The 17,621-nt window shown below is 36.7% G+C and overlaps 1 protein-coding gene and 3 non-coding genes across 8 annotated transcripts in view; 1 reads left to right on the top strand and 3 right to left on the bottom strand.

The window, feature by feature from the left end:
* Positions 1-13,147, top strand: part of p120ctn (adherens junction protein p120) — a 57,797-nt gene extending 44,650 nt beyond the window's left edge. For 4 of the 5 annotated variants that reach the window (XM_013319292.1, XM_013319294.1, XM_013319293.1 and 1 more), the window contains 18 exons: positions 240-360; positions 1,178-1,297; positions 3,034-3,183; positions 3,540-3,628; positions 3,707-3,848; positions 4,009-4,105; positions 4,331-4,510; positions 4,958-5,139; positions 5,368-5,527; positions 5,867-6,056; positions 6,413-6,504; positions 6,578-6,756; positions 6,996-7,137; positions 7,330-7,502; positions 7,669-7,834; positions 8,154-8,279; positions 9,228-9,358; positions 9,649-13,147. In XM_013319292.1, coding sequence (XP_013174746.1) covers positions 240-360; positions 1,178-1,297; positions 3,034-3,183; positions 3,540-3,628; positions 3,707-3,848; positions 4,009-4,105; positions 4,331-4,510; positions 4,958-5,139; positions 5,368-5,527; positions 5,867-6,056; positions 6,413-6,504; positions 6,578-6,756; positions 6,996-7,137; positions 7,330-7,502; positions 7,669-7,834; positions 8,154-8,279; positions 9,228-9,358; positions 9,649-9,777 — 2,569 coding nt within the window. In that variant the 3' untranslated portion in view covers positions 9,778-13,147. The remainder of the gene's footprint in view (positions 1-239; positions 361-1,177; positions 1,298-3,033; positions 3,184-3,539; positions 3,629-3,706; positions 3,849-4,008; positions 4,106-4,330; positions 4,511-4,957; positions 5,140-5,367; positions 5,528-5,866; positions 6,057-6,412; positions 6,505-6,577; positions 6,757-6,995; positions 7,138-7,329; positions 7,503-7,668; positions 7,835-8,153; positions 8,280-9,227; positions 9,359-9,648) is intronic. The other variant, XM_013319296.1, reaches the window with a different exon arrangement.
* A 1,300-nt stretch (positions 13,148-14,447) lies between these two features.
* TRNAT-UGU (transfer RNA threonine (anticodon UGU)) lies at positions 14,448-14,520 on the bottom strand. The gene has a single exon. It is a non-coding gene; the product is annotated as a tRNA-Thr (tRNA).
* A 272-nt stretch (positions 14,521-14,792) lies between these two features.
* Positions 14,793-14,864, bottom strand: TRNAD-GUC (transfer RNA aspartic acid (anticodon GUC)). The gene has a single exon. It is a non-coding gene; the product is annotated as a tRNA-Asp (tRNA).
* A 2,466-nt stretch (positions 14,865-17,330) lies between these two features.
* On the bottom strand, positions 17,331-17,403 carry TRNAT-UGU (transfer RNA threonine (anticodon UGU)). The gene has a single exon. It is a non-coding gene; the product is annotated as a tRNA-Thr (tRNA).
* Between the last annotated feature and the right edge of the window lie 218 nt (positions 17,404-17,621).

Here is a 17,621-nt window from a genome sequence, read left to right as displayed (position 1 = left end):
TTAATCAGAATTTTCTTCATCTTGTTTTGCTTTTACGTCCTATTTGTTTAGTATATCAACTAATGGCAGATTATGGGAAATTTACTATTATTTTTGTAACCTATCAGGAACCTAGAGATTGGTTGTTAGTAGAGTTCATCTAGGATTATGCTCAAACAAGCGTCGAATGGTTTCGAACCTACGACTGCATTTCGGATATCCGTACCCTTTAGACTTTAGACATTCATCTATTGTTACAGTAACGGTCCGGTAGAGGGCGCGTATGGTTCTCAGCACAGCCCCGTGTCCCGCTCAGACGCTTCCACTGAGGACGCGGAGCTATCAGCCGCGCTCGCTCACCAGCATCATCTCGCTATGCAGGTAAGTGTCACACGATTGAAGGGTAGGGACTTTCAGAATATTTCCCCTTCCTATTCTACCCTTTTCTAAATCTACTTCTGCGTCAAAAGAGTCAGGAGTCACATAAGTTTTAATGCAATTTTATAAGAATAAATGTAATTTTGTTTTAAGCAAAATTAAATGTAAATTCGTTGTTATTCAAACGTTTAATTTAAATTTTATTAACATTTCTTTTTATGTAAAAAATTTCATTAGTTACCTTATTTAAAATCACTAGGAGCAAGTTAAAGAAAACCAAACAAGTTCGTTACATTTTATTTTCTTCTTTAGACCTTTTATATTAAAAAGAGCTTAAATGAAATTCCTTCGTATATTTTCCTTGACTTGGCTATTTGTATTTTTTTGTATACACTTCTTCACTGAACATTATAAATTTAATTAAAGATAAATTTTCACTCAAGTGGTGTGTAACTTTAAGTGTAATTTATACAACTTAATAGATATATCCAGCGTACATTGTCCTAGAAAATAAAATCAATAAGGTACACGAGTATATATTTACTTTGATACAACCTGCACATATCTGCGAAGAAATTTCAAAGGTGAAGTCAACCCGCACAGTCAGCGTGGTTGACTATGGCCTAGTCACCACTAACTTAGGGTAGGATCCGAGCCCCTCGGTGGGGACGTATAGTGAGCTGATGATGATATTTAATTTTTTTTAATCGAAAATGCAATAAAAGTCTTTTATTTGGGTCAGAAACTCTTATATTCGATTCGTATTTTTAAGTATTATAATATGTACGAATAGGTCAAATGAAATTTCTGATATTTCCAGGCTGGAGAGTATCAAGTGTCGGGCGTGGAGCCTGACTACGGACAGTACGTGTCTTCCCCGGCGGCACATTACAATCACATGGGACATCTCACTATGGCGCCCTCGCAGAAATACCCACATGTCAGTAACTCAATAAATTACTAGTAGACAATATTAGTAGTATCTAGACACTCTTGTACTCTTTCTCAGATTTACCGTAGGTTTTTGAGCCCAAAATTCCCTTTTAAAACATATTGTTATCACTGTTTTGTCAAATGACAGGGATGTGGACATGTTTAATACAGAGATTTTGCTCTCAGAAACCCACGGTTGGTCAATCAGTCTCTCTCTCTCTCTTTCTCTTGTTACTTTTTTTAATTTATATATAGAAGGAACAAAATACAAATTTACAATAAAAGTGTCTATAAACCCATTGTGAGTTTGTCCAGACACTTTGGTACTACGTTATGAAATGAAACAGTAGGTAAGTTTAATTTTTTTACTTACTTACACACTAAAGCACTAAGAGAATGGCCCAATCACTCATCATGGGTTTCTGAGACCAAAATCTCTGTATAAAACATATCATTATCTCTGTCATTACCTTTGACAACACAGATATACCAATATGTTTTAAATTGAGATTTTGGACTCAAAAACCCACGATTAGTCACTCATTAACTTAAATTGGAGTAAAAAATACAATGTTAAAGTACATTCCTACATATAGTGAAAATGAAAATGAAAAAAAAGTATTATAATCCAAAAAGTTAGTAAACTACGTCTTATAAATTAAAATTATATAAAAGGTTTAAACAAATTGTAAAGTCGATATTATATCGAATGTATTTTATTCAAGAACAACTTTGAAATTAATTAAAAAGTTTGTAATTAACGTTTTGAACTTGTTTTACGCTGCCAATAGCAGTTTTCTAATAATGTTATAACAATTTTAATCCCTTGAATTATTCTAATTAGAACTTTAATTAGGTCGGGATTGATAACTTATGGATTATTTAAAATACTAGTAACCCGCGCCTCCATTCGCGTGGAATTAAGACATAATAAGACTATGTTTTACATATATGCCAAATTTCAGCAAGATCCATGCAGCTGTTCCGGAGATTTTTTTTTATCATAAGATGGCAAACGACCGAGCGGCCACTTGAAATCGCTGAAATAGCGAAGTGACAGTTGCCCATAGACGTACGCAATTGCATATGCGTTGCATACCTTTAGTCGACGGAGGAGAGGATGCACAGAAAGAAAATATTTTCCCTTTCCATGCATCCTCTCATCCGGAAAGTCCATTTCCACTTCCCATCCTTTCCTTATAAGAAAAAGAGTGGGAAGGACAAACAAACAAATATCCATCCATCTAAACATTCGCATTTATTATATTACTATGAGGTAAAGGTTAATGGACATAATTTATGTTACTAAAATTTGAACAAATTACACAATTCACAATTTCCACTAAATATATATAGGTTCGAAATAAAATACATAAATATAATGACTATCATTAAATCATTATTTTATCAAAAGTGTTTATAACACGTTCAATGCCACAAAATCATAAAGCACGTTCTTTGTTATACATAAAGGCCGGCAACGCGTCTGCGGTTCCTCTGCTATTGCTGAAGTCCATGGGCGTCGTTGAACACCTCGGTGTTCCCGCTGTTCGTTTGCCCCCTTCTGTTATAAATAAATAAAAATTTTAGTGTACATCAAAAGCGAAAATGGTATTAGACAGAATTATAAAACATGTTTATCTCTTATTTTTTATTTCGTGGATAAATGAATTAAACTAGAGTGTTTGCAGTAATATAATAAACATATTTTTACATATATAAAGTTAAATCCCTTTGTCCCAGGTGATGGACTCAGTGTCAGTGTCTGGGGGCGTGTACGGTACGGCTTCTGGCGCACACTACGGTACGTACGCGCACTATGGCGCTGCTTACCCCGCGCAGCCAGCGTACCTCGTCGAGCCGGGGACACAAGTGCCCGCCTACATGGCACAGGTGAGCAGTCAACGTGTTATTCTAGATCACCTATTAACAATTGTATCCATAGTTCTATTCTAAAATTATTGGTGTGAATTTGTATGTCATGAAAAATCTTAGCCATCATGAATATATGATGGTCTCTAGGCTTGTTCTAACTCAAAAAATGTTATTTTCTAGAAAACACTAAGTGTACCTACGTCAGTAACATAGAAGTGTCTTTTGTTAAGACTGTATTCCATTCAAAATGATTTAAGCAAGATTTTAATATTTTATTTTACTAAATTTGGTCAAGAAACGAGTTCCTATCTTACGATATTTTTATATAGATTGGTAGTCAGTTAAAAAACTAGAGTTGATTTTAATGTTTCCAGGAGTATGTAGAAGGTGGAGGAAGTGCTTCCCCACGCAGTGCTTCGCCAGGTGCAATACCGCCGCAGCATAACCTGCATCTACAGCAGAGGTAAGGATGAGACTAATACGATTGTCGTACTGTTTACTTGTCATTGTAGTACTGTTATATGAGTGTACTCTATGTCAGATACGATTCTGCGTCGCTGGAGCAGCTGGGGCGGCACTACTGCGTGACGTCACCGCGCGGCGAGTACGCCGGGGACGCGTACGGGTACCAGCACTACCCCGCCACTTACGAGCCCGCGCACCACCAACAGGGACAGTTCAAAGTATGCTATACTATCTTATTAAAGGCCCTTCAAGACTTTTCTGATTCATGTCATCCTTTACGTAATCTAATTTCAGTGAGAAACATGAGGTTGTTGTGAAGATATCTAATTATAAATATCCATCCATCCTGTTTCTGTTAATGTAACTTATATTTTACAGGACTCTCAGAATGGATTAAGTCTGGGCAGTACCGGCGGTCAGTCAATGTATGGAGATGAAGATGAATTGCAAAAGCAAATGGCAGGAATGGCGTTAGGTTAGTATGTCAAACACTATTTAAGTATGAAATAGAACAAAAGACGTATAAACATGTCTTAAATTACTACCGTACTCACAAATCTTAGAGTGACTTCTTTACGTACCACGCTAAGGGTTTGTTAGTGTGTAATTAGTGGCTCTGAGAGCTGCACAGTACTTTTCAGATCTGCATAATTTTTAGACGTGGTCCTTCGAGCTGGATACTAAAATGTTTGTATTCCAGTGCATCCCGGTGTGGGAGGGCGCGAGGACGGCGGAGGGTTGCAGTGGCGAGACCCCAACCTGCCGGAGGTGATCGGCTTCCTCAACTCACCCTCGGATGTGGTGAAGGCCAATGCTGCAGCTTATCTGCAGCATCTCACCTACATGGACGATCCTAATAAACAGAAGACTAGGAGCTTGGGTATGTTATACTAAAAACTGTCGGCTTACTCAAAATCTTAAACTAGATATGTTATAAAAGAAAGTCTTGTTAGTTACACTATATATAACTCAACCGATCTGACTGAAAATATGTTGGGAGGTGCTTAGGACAAGGAGAAGTACTTAGGAAACTTTTTATTCCGTTACCGTTGGATATGACATAATTTTTTTTTGTTTAATTTCGCGCGGACAGAGTCGCAGACTAAATCTAATTGCAGTTAAAAGTATCCAGTATATTGTTAGTTTAAGTGTGTAATTCCTAACAACTGTTGTGTCTTTTTTTTTTATAACAGAAGGGGGCAAACGAGCAGCGGGAACACCGAAATGTTCAACGACGAATTTTTTTTTATATTACAATGTGTTCGGATTCGTTCTTATTCTTTTTATTATTATTATTATAAAATGAATAAATAATGTCTGTTTCCAGGTGGCATTCCTCCCCTAGTCCGGCTGGTGTCCCACGAGAGCGCGGAAGTGTGCCGCAATGCTTGCGGTGCTCTGCGCAACCTGTCTTACGGCAGACAGAATGATGAGAACAAGCGTGCCATCAGAGACGCTGGTGGCATACCTGCGCTTATGGCACTGCTCTGCCGCACCAATGATATTGAGGTAACTACTGAAAGGCAATTTTCACTGAGCGATGTTCAATAAAAACAAATTAATTTATACTAATATAAACAAGAGTAATAGTGTAGAGACGCACGACTAGTCGCATTAGTGGAAAAAGGACTTTATATACTAGAAATTACGAATTATATTACATTAATTATTTTTCAATCTACTTATCTTAATAACTTTATGACAACTAACTTTTTAAATAAAATGTTTGTAATCCAGGTGAAGGAATTAGTGACGGGTGTGATCTGGAACATGTCGTCGTGCGAGGATCTGAAGCAGTCGATCATCGATGATGCGGCGCAGGTGATCGTCAACAAGGTGATCATCCCGCAGTCAGGCTGGCACCCCACCAACCCTGGAGACACTTATTGGTCTACTGGTGAGTCTAATACTGCGTCACACTTGTAGTTTACCGTAGTCTTCCACTGCCAATCCACGTATTATAAAAATAATTCAAGTATTTACATATTATTGTGTGTAACAAAAAATTTTATCACAGTTTTTTAGAACTGTGTAAATTTAAAATTTCTTAACTTCTATATAAAAAAAGGCTGAAATAAACTGCCCAATGAATCAGTTATTGCATAGACTTTGTTTCATTAAAACATTTTATTGGAACTAAAAAAAGTGACATTTATATCGTATTATTTCCCGTTGACCTTAATCGGGATAGTATTTCTTGGTTTTTTCTTGTGTTATAATGTGCATTGTATGACAGTGTTCCGTAACGCGAGCGGCGTGCTGCGCAACGCGTCGTCAGCGGGCGAGTACGCGCGGCGGCGGCTGCGCGCGCTGCCCGGCCTGGCGGAGGCGCTGCTGCACACTGTGCGCGTCTCACTGCGCGCCAACTCCATCGGCACCAAGGTCGTCGAGAACTGCGTCTGTGTACTGCGCAACCTCTCATACAGGTGCGACAGAGACGGCATGTGTTTGTCAACTCAGCTGCGAATTTTGATTGAAATGAATGCATACGGGAGGCACAAGTGACAGAGATGGCATGTGCTTGTCAACTCTGTCCTCATTATATTACTAAACGAAAGATATGCGAGACATACATATGACAGGGATGACACGCGTTTGTCAACGCCCTTGCGTTGCGTTCGAAATAAAGGAATATGACATTTAGTAAGAAGTTAAAGTGGGAGAGAGATAGAGCGATATAGAGACTGCGTAAATGCGACTGAGACGGTAGAACTGAACCAAAAATGGAATATGATTAATACATATTCTTTGTTAAGCATTTCTGATGACTGTTTACCTTCAGGTGTCAAGAAATAGAAGATCCGTTGTACGACACGCGCGCGCCGCCGACACAGTCCTCGGGGCAAGCCAGGATACAAGCTAGCGCGTCTAAAGGTACAGGAGGAATTTCTAGGCTAGAAATTTCCTTTTAGAACTATTATCATAAATATATCCTACTTGATTTCAGGCGAGAATCTAGGTTGCTTCGGCGGCAGTAAAAAGAAGAAGGAAGGATCATCCTCCTCCAATTCCACCAGCCCTCTCGGCAAGAGCGACCCCGACTCCCAGCCGTTGGGGGAGACAGGCTCCAACACACAGCTGGGATACAGCGTGCCCAAAGGGACCGAGATGTTGTGGTCACCTGAAGTAAGTTATCGGCATATATTTGTTGTCTTAACAGCATGCTAGGATGGGGAAGTGGATTTGACGGAGAAGTAGATACAAAGGGAGGAGAAATGTACATTTTCTGTGCATCCCCTTCTCTGTCGATTAAAGATAGGATGCAGATAATTGCATCTGAAATGTTCGTTTTACACCTTATCAATAAAAATATTTGAGACACATAGTGTAACATAGTATGTGTATTGTGTTGTGGTGCGGATCAGGTGGTGCCGCTGTACATGGCGCTGCTGCAGTCGTGCTCCAACCCGGAGACGCTGGAGGCGGCGGCGGGCGCGCTGCAGAACCTCGCCGCCTGCTACTGGCAGCCCTCCATTGACATACGCGCCGCAGTGCGCAAGGAGAAAGGTACATTATATCCCAAGTAATAAGGTTCACTTTGTTATAAAGACGTGTTGATTGTACTAAACATTATTTAACTAAATATAATAAAATCCTATATTGAATTTCAAATGTTTTAGATATCATGTTATTGTTATCTCTGTTTTTCTTACAAAGAATAAAAAGGATGGCAATATACGTATATCCATAATTCCCCAGGGTTGCCGATCCTAGTGGAACTGCTGCGTATGGAGGTGGACCGCGTGGTGTGCGCGGTGGCGACTGCGCTGCGCAACCTGGCCATAGACCAGCGCAACAAGGAGCTCATCGGCAAGTACGCCATGCGGGACCTGGTGCAGAAGCTGCCCAGCGGCAACCAGCAGCATGACCAGGTCTGTATCACTTACAACTAAGTTATAATATCTAAATATTAATGCCCCAGTCCTTTCAATCTAATCCCGGAGTCAGCGTCACGACTAAGAGAAAATAACGTAGTGGTCAATTACCCACTCTGACTGTGAATTGACGGGTACATGTGACATGTTACGTATTGTCCAGGGCACGTCTGACGACACGATAGCAGCAGTGCTGGCGACACTGAACGAGGTGATCAAGAAGAGCGGCGAGTTCTCCCGCTCTCTGCTGGAGGCTGGCGGTGTGGAGCGTCTGCTGGCACTCACCAAGCAGCGCCACCGACACACGCCTAGAGTGCTCAAGTTTGCAGGTCTGTAGCACATACACACGTATTAAGATTTTAAACTATTTTAAGAAAACTCTTTTATAAAATAAAATGGCATACTAGCAAGTGGTCATGTAAATTTCGTAGAAATAGCGAAGCGACCGCTGCTCTGAGACTTCCGCAAGACCATTCCTCTGTTAAATCCACTTACCATTCTTTATAAATAATTAATTGTGGCAATGAGTGGAAGGGGAAAGTGATAGGGAGAGAATGATAGAGAGGTAGCGCCTCTTTGTTGGATTGTGTTCTATAAAGGAACTACATATATGATATATATTAAAATATAAATGTTGTTTGTTTGCAGGTCAGGTGCTGATGACGATGTGGTCGCACGCGGAGCTGCGCGAGGTGTACCGCAAGCATGGGTGGCGCGAGGCTGACTTCCTCACGCCCGCGCGCGCCGCACAGCCGCGACAGAACAACTCCAGCGGTTAGTCATCACCACATCCAACACTCTCCCCCTCGTCCCCCTCATCCCCCACACACTGGTACACTCACCACTGTACCATACCTATCTCTTACAAAACCTGATCTCTCATTCCTACAGAAAACGTCAGACCAGTGCTGAGAAACCTTTATAGAAACCCTTATCCCCAAATTCCCTTGAAACCTACCCCTTCCAGTGTTCAACAATTAATGTTTTGTCAGTGATATGCATCATGGAATGGTCATTGCATCTGTGTGACATGTTGAGCAACAAGTTGGTATACATGTGAATAAATAAATGTCTATATGTAATCATCACATGAATGTATAGTACAGCAGTATTTGTACAGCTTTTGTACAATACATAAGCACAAATATAGTTCTTAGTGATTACGTTATTCATAATTTCTAATCGTAGACATCAGATAAGATGTCGCCAAGGTTTAAAATTTCTGCGTAGTTAACCCTTAATTCGCTCTACTGAAAAAAAAGTAAAAAAAAAATCTACTGAACTAATTTAGAGAAAATTACGTAAGTATGACTTTACTAAAAAAACAGTTTTTTGCTACAAAATTCGTCGAATTAAGGGTTAATAAATTAATCAACTAACAACTACACTGTAATATGTTAAACAAACATTTCATAATCGTCACAATTTTATTGTTTCGAATCTCACTATTTTACATTTATTCCAAACTTCAAATTAAAAATATTTTAAAAATCTAAAAATTAACTGTAACACTTAGTCTTACTACTCTACCTTAGTGTAGATTTAGTATGAGAAAACCAGACTAAGGGTTTCCTCTAAAGATTAATTGTAAGATTCGAAATGATAGGTACTGAACGTATACGTATACGTGTACGTGTACGTGTACGTGTACGTGTACGTACTGTACGTGGTTGCGTGTTGTACATGCGGGGCGTGGTGTGTGGTGTGTGGTGTGGGCGACAGGTCAGGGCACGCCGGCGGGCTCTGTGGGCGCGCCGCACTCGCCCAGCAACGCCAACAGCACGCTCAGCCGACCCATGGCCTCCACTGGCGGCACGCGCTACGAGGACCGCACCATACGTCGCCATAGAGAGGTACACGCTTTCTATACCATACGCTTGCTGCATTTTGCTTCATTGTTTTCTTCCTATGTTTGATGTTGCTATGCCATTTTTATGTTGCAATTGTGATAAGATTGTTCACAGCACTAAATGTAATTTTATAGCAAATTCTTTTACAATAATCACCGTATAATTTCTTGTAAATATGTAGTTTTATTATGCCTTTTTAAGTTGTATAAAATTTTGCCAAACATTTTTTGAATGTAGCGTGTGATTTTTTCTAAACTCTACCTTTTAAGTATTGGTAATAATGTTGTTTGCAGAACGATGAGATGCCAACAATGGACGTGAACAACTACCAAGACGGCCTGGGCATGGGCAACCCCAACGGGCGGCCCATGAACCTGCAGGGCGTGCAGGCGCAGATGCCCATGCCGCCCAGCAGCCGCTAGCCTGCTCCCCCACCTCCTCCACCTCCTCCTCCTGGTGAGCCTCCGCGCCTCCACTATACACCACACCAGGTTCACATCCTTCGGGCAAATCTCTTATCTACTACTGATGGGCAAAATAACCATACTTTATGACTCGTTTGAATTGATTTTTTCAATAATTCTGTAACTATTTTTTTTTTAAATTGAAAATTTTCGAACGTAAATGTCTTGTCATCGTGACAGCTGTCAACTTGACATGTGTTCTTGTATTATCTGTGATTTTTACCACAGACATTTTATTGATTTATTAAATCTTGTACATTCCCTGGGTTTTTCGGCAAACGTTTGTCATCAAATTTTAAACATTTTGTCCATCAGTAATCTGTTTTATTTGATACTTTTCAGCAATTTGAAGCATTTATTTACTTGCTAATAAACTTACTCTGTGCTTACTATAAACATTATATAATAATAATTAATTCACGGAGTCAATATAGTATAGTTATGTAATATTTAGGGAGTTCTTGTATTCTTAAGCTGTGAGTTTCCACTGAACACTTGTATGAAAACATAGACAAAGACGTAGATAATAAGAAGACTCTTAAATGGACAGTCTGTGTTTCAATACAAGTATTGTGACAATGGAACTTCATGGTAAACGTGTTGCCAATTACAGTCTGCTTAAAAACTATACAATTTACGACTGTTAATTATAAAAAAGTATGTATCAATTTCGAATAACATTTTCATTAATAGTACGTAAAATTTGTTATCAAGTTGTATTTCAAATAATTAACTGCTGTAATTTGTATGTACCCAATAAAATGGCCTATAATATACGAATGCATATTAACTTCTGATCGCACAATGTTCGTTAAAAATATATCTTGTATCTTGTATCACCCTGTGTAGCGTTTACTTTGTAAAATAAAGACAAAGTCAATTCCCCATGTATATAATCGTGCCATTGTATTCTTTGCGTGTTTCCACTGTTGATACACTTGTTTGAAAACAATACGAGTGTCACGGCAGTGAAATTTCAAGGTCAAATGTGTTGTAGAATATTTCGAGGCTCACCGAATTTACGAAAATACTTCTTATATCTTAAACTGTAAGGTTCATTATTCATTGATACGTATATGCCCATTAATCTCCATTTTTACTATTCCAAGTTTGAATAATTGTTAATTAATTTATGAATGACCTAGTTGTAGCACGCTGTCCTATTCGAGCGCAAATCTATAAAGATTTCCTGAATAGGTCTCATAGGATTATACAATTTTGTAATATTTTGTATCCATTCCACGGCCCTCTAATTGTATTATAGGTGTCTATTGTCCTTTATATATCTTAAGGAATATCCGTCTTATGTATATAGATATAAGATTCATTATGCGACACATTTTTATCGCCTTATTACTTGACAGTCGGGAAACAGCTGCCAGCTATAGTAAAGAATGGGACATTTGTCATTATAACCATTTTAATTGAAAAAAAAATATTGTAACCAATTCTCTAAATTAAAAAAAAACCTCGGGAAGTCATATCTTGTTGTCTTTGTTTATTCCACAGAGATTGTAAAGGATGGCAATATTAAAGGAAGTTTCAGTGCAGAGTAAAATACAAGATCATAGTTCTCTTGTTGCAAATTCTTTGACAAATTTCCTATTCTTTACATTATATGAATGTAATTGCATGTAAAAAAAAACTTGATTTTACATTATACGTCATGTTTGTGATTTTAAATGTTAGTAACCAACAAATTTGTGTTTTAATTATTTACACAGAACAGTGGGATTTAATTGTTTAATAAAACAAAAAATTGAATTTCCTGAATATTTTCATACCATACCAAATTTTTTAGTTGTGACATAACTTTAATTACAAGTAATTTTTTTTTAATAAATTTCTTAATTTTTCGTATACAGTTAAGTCCCACTATATTATTGAGTTTTTACTTCAAGTTAGAGGAAAGTTTAAGAAACAATGGTGTTTTTAAAGTTACGTGGTCGACATTTGTAGCGACTACCCTGCTCCTAACAAAGACATTTATTTCCTATATTTTTCCTACAGAATTGGTTCAAATTTTAACAGAATGTTAAAAAATCAATTCTTTAGTTAAAAAATTACCCGAAAACAAAGGAATTTTTTTCCCGAATTTATAATTTTTCCCATGTGAAGTCTTGTAGCCTATATAACTGGACCGATTTTGAGGAGTAAGTCAGATGTGATTTCTGGATTTTAAAGTGATTTTTTATTAATTTTTATTATATTAGAGTGAAAACCAAACGCCATTGTTTTTTAAATGACTATAGAATGATCTCGATGTAATCAATAAAATGTTTGTGAGTGTCGGCAGCTTTAACAATTATATTATTTGCTCGATTACCCTCCGTGAACTTGTGTACACATTGACGGATCCCAGGGGGTCATCCCAGGGGGACATGATAAGTTAAAATGAAATAAACATTTTGAATATTTAACTAGCATATCTTATTTTGATTTAAATCACAGAAATAATGTGGTTTTAAATTTTTCATAATCCCTATTTTGGGCGTGTCGACCCCCTAAATATTCCCAGATCCGCCATTGTTACTCGTAGGATAATATTTAGTATTGTAATTATTTATTTATCGACCATATGATATCAATATTAGGTAGGCAATAAGTGATAAGGGTTTTTGTGATGTTCGTTTTTTGGATATATTTTTATGCACAATGAATGCATTTTTCAATACGTCCGCGTCAGGCCCGGACTGAGCATCGACTGAGCAACCTGGTACAAAACTACCCTCATCCAGTGCATTATATTGATTTTTAAGTATTTTGTAAGTTTTTTGTATATTTTTTAATAAAACAAGACAAATGTAAGGTAACAAACAGTTTGATGTCGCTTGCCAGCCAATGTCGCTTCTATGAAGTGATGTTTTCATTATTTCCACTTTATAACCTAAAAGCTGTTTAGTTAAGTATACTTAAGTGTATTTAATCGTGTTTAACTCTACATTTATGGTTGCGTTACGTGAATTATTAGACAATGTAGGAACTATTAGAGTTTTTTTTACATAGCATTATATACCATGTTCTAAACTTGTATAGTTGCAGTTTAACCGTGGGTTTTTATTGCTCGTCATTACAATGTTTTATACAGATGTTAATGTAGTGAAAGCCCACGGTTATGTTCGTATCTCGTCATTTATCTTCCATTTCACAGATCTCTAAAATTTCGAAGTAATTATTAAGTCATCGTAGTGACATCTATGGGGATCTATACTCTAGTGTTATGCCACGGTTTTAAAAAATATATTAATATCTATGGTCAACCATAGATTATAGAGTTGTTGGAACGGTAATACTCGATTATTTATATTTTATTTAAAAATTTTATGATAAAAAAGTAAATATTTTAACAAAGGCAATCTTCGTTTGTCGTTGCGACTTTATGTAGAAATAATTAAATTTTTCTTATGTATGTAGATTAAAAAAAATTCTCAAGCGTACAGATATATTATAATTTTCAAAGAGAATAAACGTCATGATTTTATGTTTTGTTTTTTTTTCGTTTCCTTTTACTTTCCTTTATTTTTTTATTTAATTTTAAATTTGCAGAAGGTTTTAATGGCCTATATTTATGTGGGTACAATAATAAATATGGATTTGCTTAAAATGGTAAAAGACTCGAAATATGGAATTAAAATTTTTGGAAATTTTTACCATAAATACATAAATAATAGCCATCTTGTAAGTACGATACGCTTTACTTCACAGTTTTTCTTCGTTTTTTTTGTGTTAACGCTTTCACATGCAGTTTTGTAGTATTTTTTACCGAGTATATGTATGGGTACTAGAAAATATTAGTAATATTTTTTAGTGTAATTGACTAATGTAGAAATTTCTCATGGTATAGGGCTGTATTCGGTACGATTCGATTTCTGTACGAATGGAGTTTGATGATTGTGCTATAATAAAATTCGTATTAACTTTTATAAGGATGATTGAAAGCAGTAAACATTTTAATTTTTGTGTCAAACATTTTCAAACTTGAATATTTTCCTGTCACTAGTTGACATCTGTCAAGTTAGCCAATTGTAACAAATTAATTTGGCATATGGCAACACTTAATTTTTGGTTTTTTGATCATCCTTATTATAAAAGCGTATTGATAAGTGAAATAAATCTCCTATTTGTATGAATGCTCACGTTTTTTATATTTATCAGTAGTGTCCTTAATGTATTAAAATAATCAGTTATTGAATTTATAGATGTAATAGGTGCGTATTTAAAGTTGTATTGAATATTGTATGTTGCATAGACGTGCACGATTTATATTGTACGGGTGATGAGGTTTTTTTTACTCTGTATTCTAGTATATTTGTTATGGCGGCCGGCAGATGGCGCCGCGTCTTACGATAATATCCCACGACAGTATTATTCTGTAATGTCATGTACCAACGTTGCTAATACACTTAAATACATTTACTTTAAACGATCGTTTCATTTATAAACCTTTATTCTCTTTATAAATACGACAGTTTAAATCTAAATATCACGAACAAATGTTTCTTAAGTTGAGCTTTGTCTTGATGTGTTCTGACGATCGAATCTTGATCCTTTCCTTGTGAATCCTGGAAATATAAAAAAAGATTTAGTATATAACTGTTCCTAAACAAAAGAAAAGACGATTCCCGCATTGCCCCCAGAGAGATTTGAACTCTCGACCCCTGGTTTACAAGACCAGTGCTCTAACCCCTGAGCTATGGAGGCGATATTAAGGTCCACCAATTTAGGCGTCAGAATTACAAACCAGACAAATACTCAAAAAACAACGAGCTAATAAATAAATCCTTATTGAGTACTAGGTAAAGACCTAAACCTATACTTCTATTTTCTTGTCTGAAGAGGTTTTTAGATTTATGACGTATAAGATAGTTGGTAACCCAACTCATCACTTAAAAGTTTGCTTGAAAAAAAAACAATTTAATTAGTTTCTTTAAACCGCAAAATTGTGGTATTGCTTTCAACAGCAAAAGTAAATCCTCCCCGGCGGGGAATCGAACCCCGGTCTCCCGCGTGACAGGCGGGGATACTTACCACTATACTACCGAGGATATGAAGGACGTACAGAAATTTGCCTTTAAACATTACAAGAAACTCATATGATAGATAAACAATGTTTTTGTTAAATATGTTTCACTGTTTATTGTTTTAATTGTGTTATTATTATACGAGTTTTATTGTAAAACAATGAATGCCATACATAACCATACATATTACATTCACACTCGGTAATGTCATGTAAAGCCAATACAGTGATAGCAATTCAATTGTATGTCAAATTGAAATTATTGTCAACTGAATTATTCATATGTTCAAACTAATTGTCATGCTCAGTTTAATGATAACGATAATCTGTTAATCTTTACTAATATTACAAAATCGAAAGTAACTCTGTCTGTCTGTTTGTCCTTCTTTTAAGTAAAAACTACTGGTCTGACTAGAATGAAATTGTAACACGCAAAAAGGGTTGTAAGGGGTTGAATGTGGGGATGGATAATTGAATAGGAATGGCGTCATTTTCTCAGTTAGGAGCTTGAAACTTCTTTTTTTTCTCTCTTCTCTTCCCTTCTGTTCTGTTCTGAGTATTTTTATGCACGGTATAACCGATATTAAATACATACCTTTTTTTTTTCAGAGGGGAATGCTTTATGCATACTCCGCGCCCCGGGGAGGACGCGGTAGTTGGATGGTATGTGGGATTCTCCTCCATAGCGGAGGCATACCCACTAAACCTCTCTGTTCCTCCAACGCATCGGGACGAAGCCATGGGCACGCTTTCGCTCTCGTCCGCGGCCCCGTCTGCGTCAGCTGCCGAGGCAGCTCCCTCTCGGAGGCAGCTCCCTCTCGGGATATTACATACCTATGAAAAATTCGTATTGCAATTGTTTTACATTACCTCCATCTAAAGAGTTTATTTACGTCCATTTATCTTTTCACAAGAAACTATCGGCGATTCCGTCTCTGCAGAAAGAAAATAATTAATTCTGGGAGCGGACTTGGCGCGGCGCATTTAGCGTCCTCGTAATTTATTACGCTAAAAAGAGCAAAATTAAACGGTTTTAGCGGAGCAAGACTTAAATGTAATCTCGTTTAAGATTCACTAGAATAATGTCGCGTTAGTTTTCAGTTACAACGGAATACTTTGAAATTGTATGTTTTCTAATTATTCAGTTGTAACAGGCATAGGCAGGCAGGCAGTTGTGAAGACAGGTAAAGTGGAAGCAATTCCGCGTTTCGTCTGATGAGTGTGCGTACTGGAGGCCTAATTTAGACCTCTTCCCTTTCCCACCCTTTTTGCCATAAGGAAAGGATGGGAAGTGGTAGTGGACTTTCCGGATGAGAGGATGCATGGAAAGGAATGATATTTTCTTTCTGTCTATGGGCAACGGTCACTTCGCTATTTCAGCGATTTTAGGTGGCCGCTCGCTCGTTTGCCACCTTATGAAAAAAAAAACAATTATTTAGTATTTGGACACCGTTGTGTCAAATATATGTCTTGGGAGATCACAATTCGCTTATCAGTTTACTACTACTAGATTTGCATCGACTTTAGAATTCGTATTCGCATGAAAAGGTCAGCAACAAAACGGATTTTCAATAAGTGACAGCAAAAATTACCTTCATCGAATAGAATCTACCAATTGTAGAAACATTTGAATTAAGTAGCTAATATTTAGGTTCGCAGAGACAAAGACGTCCAATTTAATTTAAAGTAGCAAAAACTAACGCAAAAGCTACCGCGATCTCTGTAATGGAATTACGTTAGCATCTCTCTACAGCTGTTCAAATAATGTGACTCTATTATATTAGATATAACATCAAATAAAGAAATCAAATTAGTTAATAACATACTTCAATATAAGATTGAACAAAAAACATACAACAAAGACATGTATGAAAACAAAGATAATTTCCAAAGATCTCTTCTCTTTTTCACATCTAGTAAAACTGATAACTAATTTTAACTAAGCTGTCACTTAATCTTTGTCAAACATTTTGGAATCGTTTCTAAGGACTTTGTCATCGTTTTTAAACAAACATAAAATCAAAGATGCAATCTTGTAGACAATTGAAAAGAAATAGGTAAACTTAGATTGTACAGTGAAGAAAACAGTTTTAACATTTCATAAAGTTGTGTAAAAGAAATCAAGTTGAATGGTTGTCGACGCGGAGGTTCCAAACTGCTTTAAACTTCGCTTCGATTTCAGGTTACTGTTTCTATTATTCTTTTAAATCCAAATTTAGGGTATGTCTGTTGAATATATTATTATCAAAACTAGTTCGTTGTTCGTCCTCGTGGAATTAAAAAAAAAACTTAATTAGTCGTCTCTGTGTTCTTCCAGTGTATGTTCTACATCTATGATAAATTTCAGCGAGATCCATGTAGTTGTTCTGGAGATACCTTCTAACAAACATCCATCTAAACATTCACATTTATAACATAGTTGTTCTGTATAAAAAATGTCTTGAAAATCCAAAAAATTACATTTCTTTAAAAATCATATATTGATATTGATTGCCCCCAGAGAGATTTGAACTCTCGACCCCTGGTTTACAAGACCAGTGCTCTAACCCCTGAGCTATGGAGGCGATGTAAGCTATGCCTTATTCATGTCACAAATGTTGGTTACCATGACTAATGTACCAACCAACTATTCAAATAGAAAATTTATTGTTGAAACTTAAAGAAAAATAAATTCATTAATTTATTTCTTACTAATATTATAAATGCGAATGTTTAGATGTTTATTTGAACATAGCCAGGACGGCAGAACGGATCGATATAAAATTTGGCATAGATATAGAAC

The sequence above is a fragment of the Papilio xuthus genome, unplaced genomic scaffold, assembly GCF_000836235.2.
Source record: "Papilio xuthus unplaced genomic scaffold, Pxut_1.1 DF826159.1, whole genome shotgun sequence".
Lineage (NCBI taxonomy): Eukaryota > Metazoa > Arthropoda > Insecta > Lepidoptera > Papilionidae > Papilio > Papilio xuthus.
The sequence above is the reverse complement of the archived record's forward strand: the minus strand, read 5'-3'. Positions and strand labels throughout refer to the sequence as shown.